At 43.7% G+C, this 14,128-nt stretch overlaps 1 protein-coding gene across 2 annotated transcripts in view; it reads left to right on the top strand.

Moving 5' to 3' along the window:
• The window catches only part of Trappc10 (trafficking protein particle complex subunit 10), a 74,084-nt gene that overhangs the window by 19,891 nt on the left and 40,065 nt on the right, over nt 1–14,128 (top strand). The window contains exons 3-4 of one of the 2 annotated variants that reach the window (XM_020152706.2): nt 2,281–2,416; nt 11,017–11,213. In XM_020152706.2, the coding sequence (XP_020008295.1) occupies nt 2,281–2,416; nt 11,017–11,213 (333 nt within the window). Of the gene's footprint in view, nt 1–2,280; nt 2,417–11,016; nt 11,214–14,128 lie in introns of those variants that run through there. The other variant, XM_074072539.1, reaches the window with a different exon arrangement.

Genomic DNA, 14,128 nt, shown 5'->3' with positions numbered 1-14,128 from the left:
TGCCACAAGTCAAGGAATGCCAGGGCTTGGCAGCAGCCACCAGAAGCTGAGAGAGGGCGAGGATCCTCTCACAGAGCTTCCAACCCTGAGAACACCTTGATTTTGGATTTCTGGCCTGAAGTGTGAGACAGTGAACTCATATTTTAAACCCCCAGGGCTATGGTAATTTACTATATAACAGTTTTAGAAAACTCAGACAGGAAGAGTCGGGAAAAGAAGAGTGGCAGCTGATGTTGTAGATGTGCATGTCAAGTTTTTCTGCAGTGCCTGCTTTGACCTGGCTTCTCTTATTTTTTTCTTCTAATTTTTAAGTGCACATTACTTTGATAAAATGTAAAAGTAATTGATTTTGGAAATGAAAATTGAAACTGTCAGGTGCACAGAATAGCTGTGTGGCTTAAGAGCAAACAGGTGAGTTGGAAGACTGAGCTTAAAGGCTCTGGAAAAGAGTGGAAGGTGGTGGGCAGAAGAGGAAAGCTGAGACTGGAAGGTATACCCCAGTCCCAGTGCCTTTCCAGTGGGTGAGTTCAGGACAAAGAAGGGAGGTTTGCAAAACCAGTGCCAGGAGTTTCCCTGAAGTAGACCATGGTACTGCAGGTGTCATGAAGATGGAGAGAAAACAAACACCAAATGTGCAGTCTCCAATATTGAAACTCAGTGTAAAATATAACTTTTAATCCCAGTCTTCTCAAAAGGGAACATGCCCTTGCTCCTAGAATTCTGTGTTATTCATACTGTTGTGCGAGAGGCAGGACTAGGTCAGGGTCTTTCCCACAGGCCTTGACCAAGACACTGTTGAGGGCCTTACACTCCTTGGCCTTGGGGTGGCCGTTTGACGAATGGTTTTCAGTGTGGTAAAGGGAAAAGTTTTCAGACTTTCATGATCAGAAACTGTATCCTGTCTGGGGTAAGTAAAGAATGTGCCTCAACAAAGCACATTAACTTTAGTCTTTGAATAGAAAACTTGAGTTTAACCTTGGATGACATGGATTAGTTTGTAGGATATTTAAAGTAAAAATCAGTAGCAGAATAGCAGAGCAAAAGAATGAAAAAATGAATATTTGACTGATCTCACAAAGGACAGGAAAAATAACTTGCAAATAGAAAGTACCTAAGTTCAAATATAAGCATAATTATGGTAAATGTGGGTAGTTTTGACTTATTAAACACAGAGCACCCTTAGATTGGGATTTGTAAAAAACCCAGCTATGGATGTTCAAATAAGAGACATAGCTGCTGGGGGTGGGAAAGGATATGTATATCATTGTTTTTTTTGTTTGTTTGTTTGTTTGACAGTGCTAGGGATTGAACTCAGGGTTTTGTGGTTCAGGCAGGCACTCTACCACTTGAATCATACCCCCTTTGCTTTCTATGGTTTTCTTTTGCCTTTTTTTTTTTTCCGCTCAGATAGCATCTTACATTTTTGCCTGGGCTGGCCTTAGACCACAGCCCTCTTACCCTGAGTAGCTGGGATTATAAGCATTCACTATCATGCCTGTCTATGGTTTGTTTTTTAGGGTATAGAAATTAGCATGATCTCCTTTCAGCCTTAGATGAGATGTGTGTGGCTTGGGGGTCACTGCTTTCTTGGGTTGAGCTCTGTTAACAAAAACCTGTTGTTTTTCACCAAATAATAATGATACTTGCATAATACAGATTGTTCCAGAAACATGAGTGCCCTTTAATACCTTAACGCTGCCCTTTGATGTGTGGGACTCTCATCTCTTCTAGAGTGACTTTCAGGCTGGGTTATTTCAAGTAAAACTTCTTGGAAGTTGATGGTGGCCTTGGGCAGGGTGGACACTTGCATGAGTGCATTATTATGCATGTGTTTTGGAGTGAAACAGAAGGGGTTTTATGTGTGTATGTGTACGTATGTGCAAAACAGGCACTGTACCTCTTGAGCCACACCTCCAGTCCATTTCACTCTGGTTGTTTTGGAGATGGCATACTCATTAACTGTTTCCCTGGGCTGGCCTCAAACCTCTATCCTCCTGATCTCGCTCTTCCAAGTAGCTAGGATTACAGGTATGTGCCAGCAGCGCCTGGGTGAAACAGAAGGTTTTATGGAGAGGAAGCATTAACGTGAGAGTGTGAGCCATGTTCAAAATAATTCACTTAAATTTTTGGACTGATTATTATGGTTGTAATTCATGGTTAATATTCCATATGCTTCTGAATTTATAAATAGGATTAAATTAGGTGTTGTCACATACGCCCTACTATTACTGTACCTTGTTGAGTTGTTTTGTCAGTGACTTTTAAAAAAATTTTTTATAGGTCCTATGGCCGGGCTCCAAAGATGATTCACCTAGAATCGAACTTTGTTCAATTCAAAGAGGAGCTGCTGCCCAAGGAGGGAAACAAAGCTCTGCTGACGTTCCCCTTCCTGCACATCTACTGGACGGAGTGCTGCGTGAGTGTTCACTCTGGGGAGAAAGGGAGGGAGGAGGAGTGAAGTTTTGTGGGCCCAGATATCGTTAAGATGAGCATAGGTTTTTAGATTGGCTTTCGACTATGCTTTTGTGGATGTTCTCATGTCCATCGCTCAGCCAAATGTGTGGCTTTGTCCTTGTGTTTCTCTTCATTCATGGGGATCCCTCAGTACGTCTTAGTTCCTGTCTTGTGAGCCATCTCACTGTGCCTTGGTGGCCACCGGGTTTGATCAGCTTGAACTGTGTTTCATCCTGTGTTTTCCTGACGCCTTTTTTTCTCATCCTAGTACTTGCTGGCCCTGGAGGTCTGTGTGGACAGTGTGTGGATGGCATCCTCCTCCTCCTTCTCTGTCCCCATGCCTCTGCAGAAAGCACTCCAGAGCCCAATTGCTGGGTGGTGGAGCCTTCCCTTGGGTTTTGCAGCTGTATTTTCATGATCTCAGTTGCTTCCTGTTCTGATTAGTAAAGAAGTATTTAGCGATATACAGAGCACACAGGTAGATCACCACCCTAGGACAGTTTAGTTATATACGAGGCTGCAGAGGTACTTTTTTGTGGCTGTAACAAGACAGGACTCTGGAAGCCTGGGCCTGGCCTCCACACTTTCCTGTGTACTGTTTCCCAAGGGAGTCTCATGGGAGTGGTGAAGAGTTTGGGAGCTTGTATGAGCTTCTGTGGTACAAGGCAGTAAAGCTCAGGGTTTTTATTGATAATGGTCACATGGGTCCCTCTGCATGGCACCTACCAGAACTCCAGGAGAGAGAACGGTATTTTGTGTAAACCACACATATACGCAGTAGAGGCCCAAGTTGGTCCTCTCACCACAGGCTGGTGAGAATCTCCCACCATGCAGCGGGGGCTGTGTCACAGTTAGACACTGTGTGGCCTGCTATGTGGACTCCTCTCTCCACGGCCCGTGTCCACAGTGTCAGGAATATGAGTATAGACAATATCAGGCAGGCAGTGAAATGTCATCTACATAGTGTGTATTACTTAAGAAGATTTACATATATGAAGATAATAACTAATTTTCTTCTGTGTGTGCTTTCAAGAATTTTATAACTCATGGCTTATATTTGGTTTGATAGCTTCATTTATTTTTCTGTGGGTAGGAGCCATGGTGTTGAGGGTCTTAGAGGGTCTAATTTTTCTGTCTCAGTGTGTAGCACAGTAGCCTAACACCATTTCAAAATAGTCTATCTTTTTCCTACTTATCAGAAATGTCAGCCTTATTTTAACCAATGTACTGTAAGCATAATATTACGGATACTTGTGTTCTATTTATCATTCTCAAAATCAGTCTTTTAATGCTTACTTTTTTTTGGGTTTTTTGGCAGTTCTGGATTTTGAACTTAGGGCCTCATGTTTGCTAAGCAGGCATTCTTACTGTTGAGCCACTCCACCAGCCTCATGTTGGATATTTTTGAGATAGGGTCCTACAAGTTATTTGCCCAGGCTGACTTCAAACCTTGATCCTCCTGACCTCTGCCTTTGGAGTAGCTGGGATTAAGCCTTGTGTTATTGTTGTCCTAGAATAACACAAATCCTAGGGTCTTAACTTCACAATACATTGTTACTAATTTCTGCTTACTAATTTCTATAAACAGAGATTAAAAATAAGGACAGCTGTGTCAACTTTACCCTCACAGGTCTGTTTCCATTGCTGCTGTACTGTGCATAGGTGCAGGTTTTCATTGATGTTAATTTCCTTCTGACTGAGATTTCTTTAGTTTGTCACATTTCAGGTCAGTTTTTATATATATGAGGAAGTCTTTATTTTGCCTCCACTGTTAAGGAACATTTTCACAGCATAGGGAGTTCTAGTTTGACAGTTGTTTTTTCATAGAGCTGTAAAGTTGTTGCTCCACTGAATTTTGAGCTCCATGTTGCCAATGAGAAATCTCATTTTTGTTTCTGTGTTAGTTTGTATATACAGTATCTTTTTTTGTCCTTTACCACTGGTTTTTGACAGTTTATGACCTGCATTGGAATATGTTTCATACTTACTGTGCTTGGGATATTAGAGCTTTCTGGACTTATAACTTTGATCAAATTTAGAAAGCTTTTGGTTATCATTTCTTCAGGTATTTTTTTCTGTTCCTCCCTCTTTTCCTTTCAGATATGGAGATGGAGACAGATGTCAGACCTCTGACACCCCAGGTCATCCCCCAAATGCTGAACGCTATTACTTACAGTCATTGATGTTTTTTTCAGGCCTTTTTCCTCTCTGTTTCATTGGGTAATTTTTTGTGCTTGTCTTACTGCTAACTCAGTTTCTTCTGCATTGTCTGAGCAGTCCAGTTCTACTTGATGTATTTTTCATTCAGATGTGGTAGTTTTTATTCCCAGCAGTTCCACGTGAGTCTTTTGTTTCCTCTTCTGTCTTCAGTCCTACTTCCTTCTACATGGGAGATGTGTTCCAATGGTTTTATCTGCTAATTTTGCCCTCTGTGTTATTCTGGGACCTGTCACTGTTGGTTGATTTTCTTACTTGCTATGGATTGTATATTCTTACTTTTTTGTCTGCCTGCCAGTCATGGTATTTGGATGGCAAATACTGTGAATTTTATTTTGCTCCATGGTAGCAAGATTCCTCTAGGTTTGTTTTTGAGTCTTGTTCAGTTGAAGTCACTTAACTTTGGTTTTTTGGGTGTAGTTTCCATTATTTGATGGGTCTGGAGCAAGGATAAGTCTGGAACGAATTATTCCTCACTACTGTGGCAAGACTGTCCTTCCTTCTCTGGTTTTTGCTAAGCCCTGTCCCAGCCCTGTGTGAGTGCCAGGCATTGGACCTGACTGGTGGTTTTGTCCCGCTTTGGGTACTTCTCATGTGTGCTTGCTGACAGTCCCTGGGAAGAACCAAGAGCCTTTGTGAGCCTCTAGGACTCTCAGTGCTGTGCTTTCCTCTCCCACATTTGGCCTTGGGTGGTCTTGTCACGTGGAGCTCCCTGTACCCTCAAGCTGTGTGTTCTTCATGTGGGGAGTCTGCTAGCCATCTCCTCTGCTCCCCTCCCTATACTGAGGCTGGAGATGCCCACAACACCCAGCACGGGCACTGGGAGGGCCCTTGCCTGTTTCCCATGTCTGAGGGGCATCATTGTCCTTCCTTGCCTGGGTCTAGGGTATTGAAAGCTATTGATGTATTCTGTTTCTTTGTTCTTGTTTTTGTTGTGGTAAAGATGGCCCCTGTTACTCAAAGTGGCTAGAAGCAGTGCTCCCAACCTGTTGATTGATGCTGTTTGCACTCAAGTTTCCTAGTTTGCAGTGGAGTGTAATCTGTTACTGTCTTTATTTTGATACTCAGATGGTTCCCAACTTGGCTTCTGTGATGTTTTGAAATGTGCTTATTCTCCGAGCACTTCCAGACATAGACATCACTGGCTTATCTTGTCCTCCCCTTATCCCAGCCCTGGGCTCAGCTGTTCTCCAAGGAGCCCTGAGTCCTTTCCATGGGAAATAATGTTGAGAAGCCAGGATCTGGAGTGAGGTGTGCTCTGTGCTAGGAAGTGCTTATCAGCCATAGCTGGAGAGCATGTGCACATGGCACATGCACACACTCATATACGCCGACGTCCATCCACACACATGTGCTCCTGTTCCCACCAGCTCTACAGGCTAGTTTTAGCTTTCTCTTTCCATAGCTGTAACTCCTATCTCTGACAGGGAGAAGCCGTTTCTCTTGCCTTTGCTTATTGAGTAACCCTTGGGGGTAACCCTCTCCTGCCTCTGTCCTTCTGCACCTACAGGTGATGCCCCAGCCCTGTACTTGGCTGCTCTCTACTGGACTATGTCCTACTGGCACATATAACTCCTCACCTTACTTGATCTGTGGTCATCCTCAGCAGGAATGCCTTATTTGCCTGACTTGACTTCTGACCCTCTGCACCAGCCCCTTAAACCCTTCGTCCCACAATTTGCACTGTCCCCCTTTCTCCTACTGCCTGGACCTCCTTCTCACATGGCTGAGCTCTGGGACTCAGGGAGGCCTCACCCACATGGATGTCCCTGGGCCCCTTGCAGGCCTTGGTGGCCAGCTGCCACCCCATCCTCTGTGGTCCCAATGTGGTGCCTCTCTCTGCCCTGGGTTCCTGTGTGTGCCTTATTTTCTTGGACATTTCACCTACCTGGCTCAACTTGGTCTCTTTAAGGCCCTAAGTAGCTTTGGTCATGTTCCTTTGTTTATTCATGGGGATGAGTGGTGATGAGTGGGGGCTGTGCAAGGTCGGCAGATTTTCCTGGGGATTGTTTGGGATGACTTTATTCTCCTTTGTCCTTCCCTCTGCTCCAGAAGGGCTCCTCTGGAGAGTCCTTGTAAACTGGTTGCCCAGAGCCATTCTGTGAAGTCCTCTTAGGTTATGGCAGCCTCTCCCAAGGTGGAGAGCCTTTGTTTGGGACTCTATGGGGCAGGGTAGCTCAGGGAAGGTGACGGTGGTGCTGTAGTGAGCCAAGTGAGGGTGGTCTGCCCCAGCACCTGGGGCTGCTCGTCCTGCCTCTGTGGTCGGGGAGCGGGGTGGAGTGGTGTGGTGCAGGCTCAGGCTGTTGGTGCCTCTGGCCTGATGCATTTGGGGCTTTTGGAGCTCCTCCAGCATACCAGCACTATAAAAATCCCATGATACCCTTTAAGGGGCAGTGTGGAGCGTATGCGTGCATTAGTGCTTTGTGCTCATTCATGGAGAATTGATTTCTACAAGATGGCTGTCCTCAGTTTTTAAGTAAATGATCATTTTAAGTTGTATTTGTTTCTCATTTCATCTGGGACATGGTTTTTAAAATCTGGATAATAATGCCTTTTTGAACTTTTTACTTAGTTATTTTAACCAAAAGTGGGACTCAATGCAAAATTTAAGGTTTAGTTCATGGATCACATTAGCACATATCTGCACAAGTGTTATGTAAGAGTGACTAAAAATCCAAAGAACATAGGCAGGACAGTAAGGAGGAGCTACAGAAGAGGACAAAGTATATACTAAAGAGAAACTATTGAACATTGATGCAAAAATCCTCAATAAAATAATGGCAAACCAAATCCAACAACGTATCAGAAAGATCATTCACCATGACCAAGTTGGGCTTCATCCCAGGGATGCAGGGGTGGTTCAACATACACAAATCAGTAAGTGTAATACAGCACATAGAAGCAAAGACAAAAACCACTTGATCGTCTCAATAGATGCAGAAAAAGCCTTCGACAAGATCCAACACACCTTCATGATAAAAGCTCTAAGAAAACTAGGAATAGAAGAAATGTACCTCAACATTATAAAGGCTATATGTGACAAACCTATAGCCAACATCATACTTAATGGAAAACTGAAACTATTTCCCCTAAAATCAGGAACGAGACAAGGGTGCCCACTCTCCCCACTCCTATTCAATGTAGTCCTGGAATTCCTAGCCAGAGCAATAAGGCAAGAAGGAGAAATAAAAGGAATGCAAATAGGTAAAGAAACTGTCAAAGTATCCCTATTTGCAAGTGATATCATCCCATACCTCAAACACCCAAAAAACTCTACCCAAAATCTCCTAGACACCATTAACAGCTTCAGCAATGTGGCAGGATACAAAATCAACTTACAAAAACCATTAGCTTTTCTATACACCAACAATGAACAAATCGAGAAAGAATATAGGAAAACAAATCCATTTACAATAGCCTCAGAAAAAATCAAATACCTAGGAGTAAACTTATCAAAGGATGTGAATGAACTCTACAAGGAGAACTACAAATCCCTGAAGAAAGAGATCGAGGAAGACTACAGAAGATGGAAAGATCTCCTGTGCTCATGGATTGGCAGAATCAACATATTAAAAATGGCTATACTACCAAAAGCAATCTACATGTTTAACACAATTCCCATCAAAATCTCAATGACATTCATCACAGAGATTTAAAAATCTACCCTAAAGTTCATTTGGAAACACAGGAGACCACGAATAGCCAAGGCAACACTCAGCAAAAAGAGCAATGCTGGAGGTATCACAATACCTGACTTCATACTGTGTTACTAAGCAATAGCAATAAAAACAGCATGGGACTGGCACAAAAACAGATATGAAGACCAGTGGAACAGAGTAGAAGACCCGGATATGAATCCACACAGCTATGTCCACCTTACTTTTGACAAAGGTACCAAAAACATAAGATGGAGATTAGACAGCCTCTTCAACAAATATTGCTGGGAAAAGTGGCTATCTGCCTGCAGAAAACTGAAAGTAGATCCATGCCTATCACCCTGTACTAGTATCAACTCAAAGTGGATCAAGGACCTTAATATCAGAACCGAAACTCTGAAGTTGGTACAGGAAGGAGCAGGAAACACTCTGGAAATGATAGGCATAGCCAAGGGCTTCCTCAATAGAACCCCAGCAGCTCAGCAACTAAGAGAAAGGATGGACAAATGGTACTTCATAAAGCTAAAAAGCTTCTGCTCAACAAAAGAAATGGTCTCTAAACTGAAGAGACCACCCACAGAGTGGGAGAAAATGTTTGCCAGCTATTCATCAGACAGAGGACTGATAACCACAATATACAGGGAGCTCAAAAAACCAAACTCTCCCAAAAATAATGAACAAATAAAGAAATAGGCAACTGAACTAAACAGAACTTTCTCAAAAGAAGAAATTCAGATGACCACAAAACACATGAAAAAATATTCGCCATCTCTAGCCATAAAGGAAATGCAAATCAAAACCACACTAAGATTCCACCTCATTCCTGTCAGAATAGCTATAATCAAAAACACCACCACCAACAAATGTTGGCGAGGATGCGGGGAAAAAGGAACCTTCCGTACACTGCTGGTGGGAATGCACGCTAGTACAAACACTCTGGAAACCAATATGGAGGCGTCTTAAAAAAAACTAAGCATAGACCTGCCATATGATCCAGCAATCCCACTCCTAGGGATCTACCTGAAGGAATGTGATTCGGGTTATTCCAAAGGCACCTGCACACCCATGTTTATTGCAGCGCTTTCCACAATAGCCAAGCTATGGAAACAGCTAAGATGCCCCACTACTGACGAATGGATTAAGAAAATGTGGCATTTATACACAATGGAATTTTACTCAGCCATGAAGAAGAACGAAATCTTGTCATTCACAAGTAAGTGGATGGAACCGGAGAACATCACCTTAAGCAAAGTTAGCCAGGCTCAGAAGGCCAAAAATCGTATGTTCTCCCTCATATGTGGACTTTAGACCTAAAACAAATGCAGTAATATTATTGGACATGGGTCACACGCTAAGTGGAGAACACACACAGGAGGAATAGGGAAAGGTAGGAAACCCAAACTTGAAAGTGTTTGATGTGCCCATTGCAAGGAGCTAATACAGTAACCTTAAAAAGACAGAGATCACTATGGGAAGGTGACCGGGAAGTAGTGAAGAGGTCAGGTAGAGATGAACCAATTGGAGTTGTAATACACATGTGTGTGGAAGCAGTGCTAGGAATCTCTCTTTATGGCTATCCTTATCTCAAACTAGCAAAAATGTCATGTCTTTCTTATTGCTTATGTCTTCTCTTCAAAAAAAATTGGAGAAGAGGGCAGAACAGGTTCTGCCTGGGAGAAAGAGGGGTGGGGTGGGAGAGGGAAGAGGTGGAGGGCAAGGGAGAGGAAGTGGTCCAAACAATGTATGCACATATGAATAAATGAATAAACAATAAAAAATAATTTTAAAAAAAGAGAAACTATTGTTTCCAGAGGTTTTTATATGCTTAGTTTTTGAAATGGATTAAGGAGTTCCTCCCCACTCCCTCCCTTCCCTCCTTCCAGTAGGGATGGAAACCAGGGTCTTGTACATTCTAGACTAGTACTCTCCCACTGAGCTACCCCCAGCCCTAATATCTTGGTTTTAGATTTTTTAGACATAAATGGAGTTAATCTGTAGTGTGGACTTTTGATGCAAGAGGGCAATTATAAAGTGACATAAAGTGGCAAGTGTCTGTTTTGCTGGTTCTCAGTGAAAGAGAACTGATTCTGCCCCCCCACCTCCCCGCCGCCACTGGCCTGTATGTAGAAGGGATGCGTTCTCTGGTAGGCTTGTTTAGGACTGTGAGGGAGAGGCAAAGCAGATTTTGAGGGGCAGTGGTGCCCCCTGACTCTGGAAGTTGGAACAGCATTGAGGGAGCTGCAATGGCCGCCTCACCTTGGCTTCCTGTCGGAAACTGCCTTGCCTCTGGCATGGCCTGTGACTGGCATTGAGGTTGGAGCAGGGCAGCCACCGGGAGGCCAGCCTGGCCTCCTACAGGCAGCCTCCCGGGCCTGAGGCTGGCACAGAGCAGTGTGCCAATTGTGTTCCAGTCCTCAGGCACGGAGCCTTGGCCATAGCCCTGCCTTGCTTCACAGACTGTTGCCTGTGTCACCTCCCCCGCTCTTCACTCTCAGTGCTGTGCCAGTGCTTGGAGAGTGAGTGTTGGGGCAGGTACTGATCAGCACTGGTTCAGACTCAGGGTTCCAGTTACTCACCGTGCTCCTGCTTGCCCCCCAGGCTGCTCCGCTGTGGTAACGTGCAAGGGCCATGGCCTCTCTGCTATCAGACATTGAGTAACTTGCCTTCATAGTGACTTATTTATTTCTAGGATACCGAAGTATACAAAGCTACAGTAAAAGATGACCTTACCAAGTGGCAAAATGTTCTGAAAGCTCACAGCTCTGTGGACTGGTTAATAGTGGTAGTTGAAAATGATGCCAAGAAAAAAAACAAAACCAACATCCTTCCCCGAACTTCTATTGTGGACAAAATAAGAAATGACTTCTGCAACAAACAGAGTGACAGGTGAGTGTGTCTTTCATTTCCCCCTTTGGCTCATGTCTGGATGGTGCAGGTTGCAGGCTTCTTGGGCCACAATGACCAGTGACTCAGCAGGCATAGGAGCTATGGGGAGTGCCTCTCCCTGGCTTCTGGAACTCCTAGTCTGGCAGGCCAGGGAACCATTAACTGTCATGGTGAACCCTTTTGAAGCCTGGCAGTAAAGAGGTGTTGCAGTGCTCGTGTGGAACAGCACTACTGAAACTTTTTTTTTTTTAAATAACTGTAGGCCATTGCATTTTCCTTTTTACCATAGCACCTGTGAGAGATCCTAACAGAAAGTTGCAAAATGCTGACTTCATCCCTTCATCACAAGCGCACACTTTCCCAACTGTGCCAGCGCTCACTTCCTGTCTTCAGCAAGTTGTTCCTGGCTGGCTAGCCATGTACTGAGTCCTACAGTGCTGGCGCCTGGGTCTCACAGGGTGGCACATGATTGCACTCAGGCCCTAGGGGGTCAGTGCTGAGCCTGGACCCTGCCCTGGTCATCACATGGCAAGGGCTTGGATGGACAACTCCAGTAATGTGAGAGCCTGCGTCGAGTAGCTCATCTTCTGTGGGAGCTGAGGCACCCTGGGACAGGGATGGACTAGGTCATGCTAGGCACACGGGAGGTAAGGAAGGAACAAGAGAAAACAGCCAGGAGTACCAGCCAGACAGGGCTACACCACTCTTTTATTACATGGCCTTTTCATGTGGCAGTGTCACCCCAATGAAGTGAGTTGTTCAGAAGAGCCTTAGGTGGGAGTCTCTTTCATGTTTCACACAATACTAGACTTGGGGTAATGTTTCAATTGTTTTCTGTATAGTTTGAATCAAATACTAAGTTGAGATTATGGCTTATTTTACAGAAATTTCTTGCAGTCTCAACTTGTGGAATGTTTTCTTAAGGTGTGTAACTCATAAATTAGTTAAGCAGAGGGATCAGTGTGACAGTTAACAAAATGCTACATAACTGACTGTCCTCTCCCTGCTGTGGCTCAGGCCAGCTCACCATTCAGTTCTGAGCACAGCAATCTGCTGTGAAGCCGGGAGGGAGGAGGGCTCTGTCACAGTGTGATGGCCACACAGGTCAGCACCGAGGCAGGGCTAAAAACCAAGATGCAGTTAAAGGTAAATAGTAGTAATGAGGTGGATTAGTCTGAATTTGTGAAGTGTTCCAATGTATGATGACTTTTTCATCATGATGAAAGTGCTTGCTGCTTACTTTTAAGTCTGTGTTTGAAATTCTTTTTAATTGCCACAATTATCTCTCTACTTGAGCCCATTTAAAACTAACTTGCTTTATAATGACTATACTTTTATATTTAAAACTTAGATAATTAAACATTTCATCCTCAATAGGTTAAGCATGTCTTATAACATTTTTATTTTCATTAATTTGCAAAGGTACCTTTTAATAAATCTTGTTATTTTTAATAGAAAAGCTGCCTTAGGTTCTCATGGATTGAGTTTAGTAGTCTGTGCTGACACTTCATGACTACACAGCATCGTTCTAGCCTTGAAAATATTGGCTGTTGCCCTGAAATGCTTCCATCCCTTTTAGCTTTGTGCTTGTGTCTGACTTTTGATTGTGTTGTGCAGTCTTTGCAGAGTTGCAAGAAAAAGGAAATGATCAAAGAGAAAATGAATTTTAAACTGGGAAGTACTTTGTTGCGTGTACTCCTAGACTTTTTTCTCGTGTGTGTTTATTTTAAAGTGATATTGACTGTACATAATGTTTATACTTGCTGTTTTCACTTAGTACATGGTAAAAATTTTCTACAAACAATAAATGCGTCTGTTAATGAGTGCGGGATATTTCCTAGTATTAATGTACCGTAAGTCGTGAATCTAAACCTTTGCAGGGTTGTTAGGTGATAGCTTACTTACAATTATTATAACACCAACATCGTGAACATCTTCCTAGCTCAGATGTGAACACCCTTAGTTATTTTCTTAAGATGAATGCCTTAAAGGGAAGTTGTTTAGTAGCAGGTTTTGTGTATTTTGTAGGCTTTGGCAAATACTAGGGAGTCAGAGGTTGCTTCTGATTGTGCTGGTGATCGTGGCAGTGACCTGCGAAGGTCACACATGGAGCTCCTCACCACATGCCCTGAGCAGCTGCTCTGGCCATGTGGTTCTTGTCCCTGAAGACACTTCTGCTCTCCCTTTCAACCCTGCCCCTGACATCCTTAGCCATTTTGAACTCTCCCTGTCTGAGTGAACCAGGCTTGCCATGAATTTCTTAACTATTCCAGAATAGTTCTTTTTTTAAAACTGAAAAAAAAAGATGCTGACCTAAGTTGAAAGGCCCAATAAGAGATAAAGGAACTAACTGTGCTGAGTGTGGTGGGACTGGTGGGTAAGCACTAGGGTTTGGTGGTTGGTGTGTGTTGGCTTCCATTCCCCTGCCCCCCAGTCTGGTCAGGAGTAATGGTAATGTTGACCATTGTTACCCCTGAGAATGCTGTGAGGGCAAACTCCGGCAGCTCATGAAGTAAGTCCACATCAGGCCTTGGGGACCTTGACTGGCTGGGTTCGGTCTGTCGCTTTCCTGGAGAAATCCGTGTCCAGTGGGTAGAGCTTTTTAGTTTCCTTCTTGGTTCTGACTTGTGGAACATGCACAAGGTGCCACTTCTCTCTTTTGCCCACTGATGTATAATTGTGTGGATGTAGCCATCCCTCTGAAGGGAATGTGCTGGGACACAGAACAGGAAATGGATAATCAGCACATTTGCTATTTGTTGACAGGTAAAGTATCACTAAGAAGACTCAGGGCATACAGATTTTAGAATAGTTTTTTGAGTTCAGGTTTATTCATCTTTCCAAATCACTATGAGCTAAAGATAGCTGCCATTTCTACCTGTTGTGGAATACATGGTCCCTTTCCCAAACCACTA

The sequence above is a fragment of the Castor canadensis genome, chromosome 5, assembly GCF_047511655.1.
Source record: "Castor canadensis chromosome 5, mCasCan1.hap1v2, whole genome shotgun sequence".
Taxonomy (NCBI): domain Eukaryota; kingdom Metazoa; phylum Chordata; class Mammalia; order Rodentia; family Castoridae; genus Castor; species Castor canadensis.
Note: the sequence above shows the minus strand (reverse complement) of the source record. Positions and strands in the feature narration are given on the sequence as shown.